At 47.9% G+C, this 13,418-nt stretch overlaps 1 protein-coding gene across 6 annotated transcripts in view; it reads left to right on the forward strand.

Annotated features, from left to right (window-relative positions):
- The window catches only part of DGKD (diacylglycerol kinase delta), a 977,235-nt gene that overhangs the window by 786,213 nt on the left and 177,604 nt on the right, over positions 1–13,418 (forward strand). For all 6 annotated transcript variants that reach the window (XM_078666032.1, XM_078666033.1, XM_078666031.1 and 3 more), the window contains one exon: positions 12,919–13,053. In XM_078666032.1, coding sequence (XP_078522158.1) covers positions 12,919–13,053 — 135 coding nt within the window. The remainder of the gene's footprint in view (positions 1–12,918; positions 13,054–13,418) is intronic.

Consider the following 13,418-nt stretch of genomic DNA (forward strand, 5'->3'; position numbering starts at 1 on the left):
AGGCATCAAACTGGATCAGAAAACTTTTGCATAGCAATTTCCTCCAGTTTCGACAGGTGCCGCCGTGTGACGTCATGCTACCTTGTGCTGCTGCTTCTTGTGTGGATGTGAAATTAGGACCAGTGTGTGTACGTCACCTGCTCGCGTTTGCATCAGTGCCTTTCTTTCTGCGCCAACCAATGCTGTTCCTGTCATTTGACAGATTTGCAATTTTCTTAAACATGCCCCTCAAAGTGTGCAGAAGTATCACCTAAACCAGTTGGATTGAAACCTTCCGTGACCTGTACTCGAAAATGTCTGTTATGGATCCATATGCCGAATGCCTCTTGTGTTTAGGTCTGTAAATACCACATAGGAAGATACTCAAATGCATTGCGGGATAAGGTGACTTATGTGTTACCTGATATCCCGGATGAGTCTTGCCTTATCTTGCAACAGTTAGTTGCTGATGGTCATGATGTGACAAAATGTTCTCTGAAATTGGGCCTGCAGTTGGTATCAGTGTGGTGCTTAGGATGGTTAAGAGTGTGAATTCACTCCACAAGCTTTACCACTGATGTGCTGCAATGACTGATAGATTTCCCTTATGAATGCTCTAGGCTATTCAGGGAAAAAGTGTATTTGGCCCTTGAAAGATTTAAAGAGAGCAAGGACCGCTCCCTCTCTCTGGGTTTGACTCTGTGAGCTTGTCAGCTTCCTCAGCAGCAATGCCCTTTAATTGCTTTGGAACAGGCCACCTTCAGGGAGAAAGGCAGTATTCATCTCAATTGCAGCAGATGACCTAGTCTTCTAGAAGCCATGGTCTGGGAGCACGATGCGAGCGTTCAGGTCCTCAAGTGCAGCTTTCAGGGCAGACTCCAGCCCTCACTCCCTCAGCCGCATCAAAACCCTTTTAATTTCACCCTAACATCTCACGATCACCCAGTTGGATGCCGGATTGCCTTTCAGCTCCCCGGTTGGTGGAGCATTACCTTGGATCAATGGGGGCTCCAGATCATGGAAAATACACCACAACATCTTCCAGAGGACCCCTTGTCGATAGTCCGAGGAGAAGTTATAGCTCTTCAGGCCAACGGAGCAACAGAGCAGATACCGGTTTCAGAAACAAGATTGGTTGTTATTCCCATTACTTTCTGATGCTGAAAAATGATGGAGGCCTTCGCCCCCATTCTAGATCTTCACCCTTTTAACTTCTTAACGAAAGACAAATTCAGGATGCTCAACCTGACTTAAGTTTTCTCTGCACTTGATCCGGGGGCTTGAATGGTAGCGTTGGACTTGCCTGATACTTATGTCCTCATTCCCATACTGCAGTCCCCACAGGTGCTACCTGCAGCTTCAGGTGGTCCAGAAAAACTTTCTGTTCTCCGTGCTACCCTTTGGCCTGACCAGTCAGTGTACCACGAGTGTTCATAAAAGTGAGGGTGGTAGTTACAGCCCATCTGTGGAGGTTTGAAATACAAGTCTTCCAATTCTTCATTTAGAAGTTGCTGAATTAATCTTTTAGCAAAACTGCAGATACGAGGAAATTTCCTCCTGTATTGTTGCCCGATGTTGGTCATTACTGAGAATCTCGTCATTAAGACGCCAAGACGTTTGACGAGAAGAGGGCTTGACATTAGCTATAGATAAGGAGATGCAAGATTGATCAGACATTACTCTGGGTTCTATGGTCGTGGATTCAATTCTAGGGACTCCATTCTGTGATATGAGGATGTAATCGATTCGGGAGTACGAATCATGTGGTGCGGAGTAAAAAGTGTAATCTCTCCCTGTGGGGTTTTGGAGCCTCCATGCATCCACTAAATGAAAGCGTTGACATAAATTGAGAAAGGCTTTGTGTGATTTATTTGTTTTGAAGGGGCAGTGGGAGTCTCTATCTAACGTTGCATCCACAGGAAGATTGAAGTCTCCGGCCAGTATGTGAACAGCATTATCCGGGATATTTTCAATACGTTTATTAAGAGCCTCCCAAAAATTAAGGTCGCTAGTGTTAGGAGCATATACATTCGTGACATAAAACTCTACATTGTCCTTACTTAACTTGACCATAACCCACCTCCCATCATCACTCGTTTCGAAGGACAGAAGCTCTATCTTAGATTTCTTTGCTAAAAGAATTATGACACCATTCTTTTTGCGCACCGCCTCTGCACCCACAACCTCATTATAAAACGTATTCCTCAAGTGATAAAACTGTTTAGACTCAAGTTTCGTTTCTTGTAACAGGACAATATCTCCTCTCAATCTCCGTATGTAGTCTAAAATCTTTTGCCTCTTGACAGGTTGATTCATACCTTTAACATTAAGAGATAATATCTTCAGACTATCCACATTACATACCCCCAACGGAGTATTAATTGTTCTATCAGGCATCAATAGAGCGTACCATCATGACGAAAATCATATAACACATATGGTAACAGAAGTCGCATAGTAGAGAGACAAAACTCCTCGAGATCAGTACGACCTATACATGTGGTAGCACAATAGTAGAGCCCACAACCTTCCCCACCACCAAGCACTAAGAAAATGAGAGAGACGCAAGCACAAAGAAGTAAAAGCAAAAAACATATAACACACATCCCATCCCAGGATCCCCACAACCCCCCACCCTCCCCACCCCACCTGTACGTAGTAGGCATGGTGATTTAAGAGAGATTGCAGTGCATCCCCCCGTGCATGTACATATCAGAATAAGTTTGGAACAAATTAACTCCCGCAGCATACCTGCGGACTGTCGCCAACCAAGGTTGGCCCAGCTAAGACAACTGTCTCGGGAACCACAACTAGTGACTTCTGTGACGAGAAGCGTGAAGCGTGAATATCATAGCTCCTATTAATCTTATGGGGAGTTAAGAAAACAACACCAATGTCACCTGACATAGCCCCCCAACATAGTAAGCATATCAGATCATTCTCTATAACCAGTAGATCCTTATCAGTTATAAACAACGCAAGCACCATTATATTAGCAGGCATTTGTAACACACTCTCTACATCCAATAGGGCAATAACAGTAGCAAACATCGCAAAAGCTGCCAGGATGTAAGAGAACACCAGCAAATTTAGAACTTCAGAACCCCTCCATGGTGAGGGAAAAGAACATATATGAAAGTTGCATGATAAACGTGGATGAAGGCTATTCACTTGTATCCTGAGGCCGAGGCTTGGCCCGCTGAATCCTCGGGGTTGCTCGTTTCCATGTCCAGGTCTTCAGGGCCATGTAGCATGTGTTTCAGTTTCAATGGGTCTGAGAAGATGTGTAGAGAACCCTGGATAATCACACGATATCTTGCTGGACCCATAAAGCCATACTGAAAGCCTCTCTTCTTCAACAGCGGTCGGAGTGCCAAGAACGCTTTCCTAACGTCTACTGTCTCTTTGCTAAAATCCTGGGATATGTAGATTTTAGATGATTTCCATAGGATATGGTTATTTATCCGCATGAAACTGAGAATTTGTTCTACATGCTGGTAGCGTAGCGGTTTACACACAATAGCTCTAGGGCCTTTTTGATTCTTATTTATCCTACCCGGCACTCTATGCGCCCTATCAAATTCTAACGGATGCGCAAAGGTCATATTAGTGGCTTGGGTGAACCAGGATTCCAGGAATGCCGCACAGCCCCCATCTTGATCTTCTGAACCTTCCGGAATTCCAAAAATACGTAGGTTCCCCCTTCTGTTCCTGTCCTCCAATTCCGCCAGCTTCCGTGTCGTTTGATCCGCAGCGATGCACAGACGTTTAATGGCTTCACCTGACTTGACTTCCCTGTCTTCAAGTTTGCTAATCCTTGATTCTGCTTCCAGCAGTTTTGCATTAGTGTCCCGGTTATCCTGCCTGATCGCCGCCACTTCCTCTTTGGTCTCCTTTGCCAGATCTCTTACTTCATCCAGTTTGCTGAGTATCAGATCAATTGGATCAGGATTGCCTTTCCCCCCTTTGCTGGGCGAATTCGGATTCGACTGGTCCGTTTTAAGCCTCTTCAGGCTTTTCATTAGTTCCTTATTATCCGCCATGGCTAGTTTGGTGTGGTGTGATTTGGCGTGGATTCCTAATTGAAGCGATTGGTATCCTTATGCTCCCTATACTCCCAACTGCTCTTTATGGGTTGTATACAGTCACTGATCCCTCCGGCGTATTTGGCTCTTCACTTGTACTATCTTAAGGCCAGCAAATGAACAGTTGCCAGAATAAACATCCAAGAGTTGAATGATAGCTGTTCCAGCGTTTGTCAGGCACCGTGAGGAAGTGCGCACATTCGAACGATGTCTGAAGCCCGCGGCGCCATTTTGGAAGCCACCTTTCGTATTAAGCTTTCATAAACGGAGACACGGCAGCAACCCCACTAGCGTAAGCAGTGTCTATTGCATCCTGAAGAGCTTGTGTTTAAAGTCTAAGACTTCATGGTGCAGCCCAGAAGTAATTCATAGGATTGCTGATCTCCAATCATCAATTCAGCGACATTTCACACCACATCAAAGCAGACCTTGCCTCCATGTGTCATCCTAAGCACCACTTTACAGTAATGAGACGAATCCTTTTAATACCATCTTGCTATACTGAGTAAATTGTGCATGGGCCAGCCGGTACCGAACTGCAAAGTGAGCTGATCTTATTTCATCTCCTCATATCAGGTGCCGGTAGAAAGCAGTGCCCAAATCAAATATTATCTTCACACATGCTAAGATACCCTCCTTTTGATAAGAGCGGTAAACACTCGCTGGTTACAGTTCAGCGCCAAGTACTGAATTGTGCATTGTGTATGTGTCAGCCGTTACTGAACTGCAAAGTGAGCTGATCTTATTCCTCTCCTCACATCAGGTGCCGATAGAAAGCAGTGCCCAAATCAAATATTATCTTCACACATGTTAAGACACCCTCCTTTTGATAATAGCGGTAAACACTCGCTGGTTACAGTTCAGCGCCAAGTACTGAATCTCTTCATGTGCCGGTGCGCACCCGTGAAGGGCAGATAGTCCTCGTTTAAAAGTAAATACAAGCCGCCATTTTGTAGTTTGCGACTGACGCTGGCATTTCTTCCCCGGTTTAATGTCGTCTACATTACTCACGCTTTCACCTAGGGGGTCAGCTCTGACACCGCTGCTCCTACCAATTGCTTCCGACTCCCGTCAGGGTCGTGTGTTCTGTCCGCCGATACTCTGGGCAGCCACGCGGTCATGCGGTCTCCTCGTCCGCCTCACTCGCTGCAGCCTTCGGGGCAGGTCATCCGGCACAGCTAGATAGCACTTCCCAGCCCCCGAAATCCACGAGCTTAGTCTCTAGATGTGCCCCTCACATTCCGAAAGCTGATTCCACGGCCTGATTCAGCGTCGGAGCGGTGAGATGCGTTCCACCTTTGATAATCGGTCTCCGCACGGACAGAGAGAATCACCGAGCCGCCATCTCTCTCGGCGTCCAAACCACCTACATGCTGGAATTGCCAGTCAGGCCCAGGCGATCTGGCACACATGCTTTTCAACTGTCCTTCTTTAAGTGTATACTGGGGGAAGATATTTGACTGCATTCGCCATGTTTTCAAGATAAGGCCTGTACAGGATTTTGTATATGTAATCCTGGGGGCGCTTGATCCACAGTTATCAAATGATCAAGACCGCCTGCTTTTGGACTTGATGCTAACACTTGCATGTAAGGTAGTTCTATGCAATTGGAAAAGTGCGACCGAGGTAAACTTTAAAGTCTGGCAGGAGTGGTTATCATTTCTGAGAGGCGCCAATAACCCTGTGCTACAAGCTGCCTCATGGAGACCATCAAATAGGAAGCTGTGGAAATCATTAGATATATCCTCATTCCACTACGAACCGCCTTGATGCAATATAAGTGATCCCGTTACATTGACATATGGTATCTGAAAGTACATTTGTTGTCATCCGCTAGAGTCTAATCCGCTATCTCCACGCATTGAGTGTTTTGTATGTACCTGTTCTATGATGATGCAAGCAACAATTGATTTATTTCTACGTTAATTTCATTTTGTGTGTGTCTATCAATAGATGAATCGACTACTGTTTGTAATGGAAGAATTACTGTACTGTCTTTCCTTTTGTTTTTCTAATTCAATAAAAATGACTTGAAATTTAAAAAAAAAAAATCTTTTAGCAAAACTTGCACTTTCAAAGGTGTTGATTTAAGAAAATGATCTGATGGTCTAGGAAAGGTATTCTCATTCAGGGTTTATGATAACATGAAGTTATACCCTTTCAGATGATGATGTTGATGTGAATATATCCACTCACAGGTGTAATTGTACGATTAAGCTATCTCCTTCCAGAAGGGATTACTTCTCAGAAAGATTGTGCGGTGAAGGTATGCTGTCACAAATGTGGTATTGTAGAGAACCAATCTAAGCTGGTCTGATAGTATACAGAAAGTAACCCCTCAGAGGATTTGAAGGTGTACTAATGGAACACTCTCTCAGGTTTGATAATGTTGATAGTATTTCACTCACAGGTTTAATGTTAAAGTGTAGAGTACTTCTCATTGCTTATTAGCTGAGTTGTGGAAGTATAATGTCAAAAGAATAGATGTAAATCTCAAGGAATTAAACTGATGGGAAACTAAAAAAATCAACAGTTATTGTAACTCTTAACATTCATTGTCTTTTTGAAATGTCAGACATTTCAGAAATGTTTACATGACTTTTCATCGATGGTGTGCATGTGAGAAATTGTTTTTAATTAATCTTACGATCTGTACTGGTGTAGGTTGGGGAAGGGGCACGTAATATGAATGTGCTGGCAGTGACAGATAGATTATTTTTTATTTTTGTAAATGGTGTCTGTAAGGATGTAAAGAGATTGGTGCTATTATCTGACTATAAGGGAAAGGAATCAATCATTGTACTTATAGAGCGCGCTACTTACCCATTAGGGTCCCAACGTGCTGGGGGTGTGGGGGGGGGAGGTGCCGCTACTGCTCGAAGAGCAAGTCTTGAGGAGTCTTCTGAAGGTGAGCAGCTCTTGGGTCGGCCGTAGGTGGGTAGGGAGGGTGTTCCAGGTTGTGGCAGCGAGGAAGGAGAAGGATCTGCCGCCGGAGGTCGTTCGTTGGATGCGGGGGACAGTGGCTAGGGCGAGGGTGGCGGAGTGGAGCAGGAGGGTGGGGGTGTAGAAGCTGAGTCTACTGTTGAGGTAGGCTGGTCCGGTGTTGTGGAGTGCTTTGTGTGCGTGGTTGAGTAGCTTGGTGATCCTCTTGTTGACGGGGAGCCAGTGTTGGTCTCTCAGGTGGGGGGTGATGTGGCTGCGGCGAGGGACGTTGAGGATCAGTCAGGAGGAGGCGTTTTGGATGCGTTGCAGTCGTCGCAGGTGTTTGGCCGGGATTCCTGCGTAGAGTGCGTTGCCGTAGTCCAACCAGCTGCTGACGAGGGCCTGTGTCACCGTTCTTCTTGTTTCGGTGGGGATCCACTTGTAGATCCTGCGAAGCATGCGGAGGGTGTTGTAGCAGGAGGAGGAGACGGCGTTGATCTGCTTCGACATGGAGAGGGAGGAGTCGAGGATGATTCCTAGGTTGCGTGCGTGTCGGAGGGTGTCAGTGTTGTTCCCAGCCTGGTCGGCTACCATGAGTCATCCCAGGCAGAGGGGCTGGATCCGAGTATGAGGACCTCCGTCTTGTCAGAGTTCAGCTTCAGTCGGCTGCCTCTCATCCATTCGGCGACGGCCGTCATTCCCTCATGGAGGTTGGTTTTGACGGTGTGCGGGTCCTTGGCGAGGCAGAGGATGAGCTGGGTGTCGTCGGCGTAGGAGATGATGTTGAGGTTGGCTGGCGGGCGACGTGAGCGAGGGGTCCATTTAGACGTTGAACAGCGTAGGGCTGAGGGATGATCCCTGGGGTACGCCGCAGATGTCGGTGGCTTCGGAGCAGAACGGGAAGGCAGACGCTCTGGGTTCTGCCCAAGAGGAAGGATGTGGTCCAGTCTAGGGCTTTCTCTTAGATTCCGGCTTCCTGGAGGCGTGTCTTTAGGTGGCGTCGGAGCGGAAGGGGGAGGCGGACGCTCTGGGTTCTGCCGGAGAGGAAGGATGTGGTCCAGTCTAGGGCTTTCTCTTGGGTTCTGGCTTCCTGGAGGCGTGTCTTTAGTGTGCGGTGAAAGACCGCGTCGAAGGCGGCTGACAGGTCCAGGAGGATGAGGGCTGATGTTTCGCTGTTGTCTAGTTGAATCCTGATGTCGTCTGTGGCGGCGATGAGGGCTGCCTCAGTGCTGTGGTTTCTTCGGAATCTTTACTGTGATGGGTCTAGGATGTTGTTGTCCTCGAGGTAGCGGATTAGTTGCGTGTTGACTATTTTCTCTGTAACCTTCGCCGGGAACGGGAACGGGAGCAGGTAGATGGGCCGGAAATTCTTGAGGTCCTTGGGGTCTGCCTTGGGCTTCTTGAGAAGGGCGTTGATTTCGGCGTGCTTCCAGCTTTCCGGGAATGTAGCTGTCTCGAAGGAGATGTTGATAACTTTCAGTAGTTGGGGTGCAATGGCTGCGTCTGCTTTGTTGAATATGTGGTGTGGGCAGGGGTCTGACGGTGATCCTGAGTGGATGGAGTTCATGGTCTTGCGTGTTTCGTCGGTGTTGACGTTTGTCCAGGAGGTCAGGCGGTTGGTGCGGGTGGTGTTCGTAGGGGGAGTGGAGTCTGACGTTGTCAGGGTGGTCGTGGTGATGATGAAGCTGTCGTGGATGTCGGCGATCTTGCGGTGGAAGAAGGTGGCCAGCGAGTAGCACAGTTCTTGTACGAACGGGATGTCGTTGGCGCTGGGGTTGGAGAGTGCCTTCACGATGCTGAAGAGCTCTTTGCTGTCGTGTGCGTTGTTGTCCAGATGGGCTTTGAAGAGCGATCTCTTGGCTAATCTGATGAGATGGTGATGTCTGCGGGTGGCGTCCTTGTGGGTTGCGTGGCTGTTCGGTGTTCGCTCGTGGAGCCAATTTTTCTCCAATTTCCAGCATGCTCGTTTGGAGGTCTGGAGCTCTTCAGTGAACCAGGTTGCTTTGTTGCTGGCGCGGCTGTTGGAGGGTTTCTTGAGCGGGGCGAGGGTGTTGGCGCAGTTGTTGATCCACTGTTTGAGGTTGCGGGCGGCGGCATCTGGGTTGGTGGGGTCAGTGGGAGGGTTCTGGGCGAGGGTGGTGGCCAGCTGGTCTTCGGTGACTTTGCTCCAGCAGGAGCGGGGCAGCTGTTGGGTGCGGTGGTGCGGTGGGCTTCTTGTAGGTGAAATGGATGCAGTGGTGATCCGTCCAGTGAAGTTCGGTGGTGTGGTCGAAGGAGACGTGGGTGCATGTGGAGAAGATGGGGTCAAGCATGTGGCCGGCAGCGTGGGAGGGAGCAGTGACGAGCTGTCTGAGGCCGAGGTTGTCGATCAGGGTGGCGGAGTTGGCGTCGTTGTTGTTCTCGAGGTGGAAGTTCAGGTCCCCGAGGAGGCGAGTGCGTGGGTGCTGACGAGGTCGGCGATGGAGTCGCTGAACTGTGGCCGGGGTCCGGGGGGGTCTATAGACGAGTGTTCCTCTGAGGGTGGTGTTGGGGTCAGTGTGGATCTGGAAGTGCAGGTGTTCAGCGGTGCTGAGTGTGTCGTCTGAGTGGGTGGAGACCTTGAAGGTGGACTTGTGGACGATGGCTATTCCTCCTCCAATTCCGTTGGTGCGGTCTCTGCAGGCGATCTTGTATCCGTCCGGGACGGCTATGGCGATATCGGGAGCCGAGGAGTCGTTCCACCAGGTCTTGGTCAGGAAGGCACAGCGGCGGGAAACACAGTGGCACAGAAAGCAGAAAGGGACACAAAGAGTGGGAGAAAACGGGTGGCACAGAAAAACAAGCATTTACAATGCAATAGGTCTCACATTTGCAAACGTTAGAGCTATTGGCATTGTTACAGACAAACCTTTTATTTATGTGTTTGTTTTGAAAACAGATAAATAAAAGCCATTGTCATTTACAATGCCAATAGTTTAATTTCTGGCAAATGGGAGACCTATTACATTTGCAAAGCAATAGGTGTCGTATTTACGCAACTTTGAGCTATTGACATTGCAAATCACAATGCGTTTTATTTATGTTTCAAAAACCAAAACATAAATGATAGGCATTGTCATTTACAATACCAATAGCTCAAACTTGCGTAAATGCGAGACCTGTTGCATTGCAAATGCTTGTTACAGCAGGGCATACACAGCAGCAAATTGTCGAACCTTAGCCATTTTGGAAGCTACCAACACAAAGGTGTCTGATTTCTGGCGAGTTATAAAACAATTACAGCCAAATTGCTATGGCCCTTTGATATCCCCAACCTGCCCAAGCTTCAAAGTTTCCCACAGTACAGTTTCTGGATACTCAGCCTAAACACGGACAAGATTCAGGCACACAAACACACTTATATGGCACAACAGAAAGGAAAGGCGTCCCCTGCAGGGGCCTGGTAAGCAATGCCTTGGGCACCGGCACTTTTCTATTTACAAATTAAGCACTGAATGACCAATACATTGTAGGTGAAGTTGGATCTGAGAGGAATAAAAACAGTAACTCTAGTGCCTTTTTTAATACAACACTTTGGAGCACTTTTCTGCATATTAAATATCTGGTGTTAGTTAACCCCCTCCGTGCTCATGAAGAGCTCAGCTCGTCATGAGGCACTGTGCTCGTGTGGTCATGACGAGCTGAGCTCGTCATGACCACACCCATTAACATTATGGTCCAGCACAGAAGGGGAAGTCCAAGAGCAGCCAAGGTGTTAAGCTTAGTAGCTGTAATGGCGCTCAATGTACTGACCCCCGTAAGCATAGAAGGCTGAACTGATTTTGAGGCGATGTGAACCTGCAACTTTTAGATGTACATGAATATTACTCTCCTACTTCCTGGGAAAGTACATTTAAATGTAAAGGAACAGCGAAACTTGGGTAGGTGGGGGAATAAATTAAAGCGCAGCAGCAGTAATTAAGGTTTGAGTCCCGGCGTGGGCAAGAAAAATGCTAATTAGGGAAGGGGCTATAGAAGTGCACTCCCTTCTGAGTCTGTTGGGGCAGCAAGTAGGGGCTGGGTGAAGCTGCTCACGTCCAGCCTGGCAAGGCAGAAACCAGGAAAGGGGGATTTGTGGCAAGAGAACAGAGAAGCGGTCTCCGGAGGCAGAGAAGGGCTGCAGCTGTTTTTTCCAGCTCCCCGTCTCTGTCCCTACGGTGGTTGCCCGAGCATGGGAAGATGGAGTGCCCGCTCTGCCTGGCTCAGTGCTGGAGGGGCACGCAGGAGGCTCCGTTAGGCTTGCTCTCGCTGAAGGCTGAGCTGGGAGGAGAGTATGGGAGAGAGGTGTGATGGCTGCGGGGCACCTTCCATCAACGGGGGGTTGATGGGAAGGAGCTGTGCCCATGTATGCTATAACACTACCATATAATATGCAAAAAAAAATATATATATATATATATTTTCCTAAGCATTAGTTAACAACAACAACAAAAAAATAATGCAAATACACTCGCAGGCCATTGGCTAGCTGTCACCTGCTCCGTACTGGTGAGCAATGTGTGCATTCCCGGAACATTTGTTCTCCATTTCCCGGCAATGCCTGTGTCCTTTCCTGACTCCTCCCGGTGGTTTTGTTACGGCTGCTCTCAACATTATTATTACGTTGTGAGTTCTCGATCTCCGCGGCCCAGAGACACTCGCCACCTTCCGAACCCACGGGGTCTGCTAAGGTACTACTCACACAGCACCAACCAACGGGAGCAACCTGTAGGAGAACACTTCTGGGGCTGCATAGCCGTCTCTTCCGGGGCAGCAGCTGGAGGAGGACCCTTCTGGGATAGGCAAACCTTCTTCTTCATGGCTGTCATCCTTTCTGGCCAATCACAGGATTGATAGGGAACTACAGTCACGAAGGCCCGCCCAGTATCTCTACGTAGCCTGTCAATCACTGTAAACTCGCTTTTCCTTTCACCGCCCCTTGCCTTCACTTCTTGAACTTGGTTAGAGTAGCAAGGAAAGCGGAGACAATCGTATTTTACGGTCTTCTGGTGGGATGCGCAAGGTAAAGATCGACACTTTCTGTGTGCTCGTGTGTGTGTGTGTGTGTGTGTGTGTGTGCGCGGGGAGGCGGCAGCGTGTGTGTGTGCTCGTGTGTCTGTGTGTGTGTGTGTGTGTGCCCGCGTGTGTCTGTCTACGTGCGCACTCCATTGTGACGGGGATCAGCATGCCGGAATTGGAGCGCGTGTTCACGCGCGCGACCTGATCCGATTCCAGCAGGCTGCGCGTGACAGTCTCTTGTCTCCTCTTGTTAGTCCTTGAAAGCAGAACCAACAGCAATAGGCTCACTCTGCGACAGCAGGGCTTTTCGCCCTGCATCGCAGGTGCGAGACCTAAAATGGGGCACAGACGGGGGGGGGGAAACGAGTGGTACACAAGCAAAATGGGGCACAAAAAGGGGGGGGGAGAGCGAGTGGCACAGAACAGAAATGGGGCACTAAGAGGGAGCACACTAACCAGCGAGTCCTCGGCAGTGGCAGCAGGGGCACACAGGCGGCGCCGCGTGGAGTGAGAGTGACCTCCCCGGAGGGTCACCATTTTTGTAAATGGTGTCTATAAGGATGTAAAGAGATTGGTGCTATTATCCGACTATAAGGGAAATTAAGTGTGTGCTTTTTTCGTACTAGTTGTATTACCCATTTTGCATTTATTTACGTGTTATTGACAATATATTATGTTGATTGTACAAATGGCCGCATAATACTATTTGAGATAATCTTAAGTAACCTTTTCGTAATTTATGCAACTTTGAATGGTATGGAAACAATAACCACTCCCCAACCCAGGGCATTAAGGCATAGAGAAAGTATCACTTCTGTGATGGCATGGTATAAAGAATGTACCCTCTCTTTAAAGTGATGGCATAGAGACAGCTTTCTAATGAGATTTATATTTATTCCTCATATTTTTCACGTAGTGTCGAATGGTCAAGATCACCATATTAGGGGATGATGGGGTGCCTGTGCAGGTGGATGGAGAGGCTTGGATTCAGCCACCAGGTTTCATTCGCATCATACACAAGAACAGGACCCAGACCCTTACCAGAGACCGGGTAAGAAAATACTCCTATGAAGAATATTACAAATAAACCAGAAGTGGTCCACTGCCACCAATGTGCGAGGAAAAGTTGCCTGGCACTCTAATGTTGCTCTTGGACAGTAATTGAAATATTTTCCTTACTTATTTTTGTACACTAGTCGAGCCACAATTATATGCCTTTGAAGTTTCACTTGAAAGAAATGTTCCACGTGTCTTTTCCAGAAGACGCAGGTAGTTGATGCTGTTAAAACTACCTAGAAAGGGCATTAATCATCAAGAGGACCAGAGCAATCTGAATTGTCCGAAATCGGCGGATAACACACAGGCATGGTAATGCATTTTTTTCTGGCTGCAGTGCTTTCCTGTTATGTACAGTTT

The sequence above is a fragment of the Lissotriton helveticus genome, chromosome 11, assembly GCF_964261635.1.
Source record: "Lissotriton helveticus chromosome 11, aLisHel1.1, whole genome shotgun sequence".
Taxonomy (NCBI): domain Eukaryota; kingdom Metazoa; phylum Chordata; class Amphibia; order Caudata; family Salamandridae; genus Lissotriton; species Lissotriton helveticus.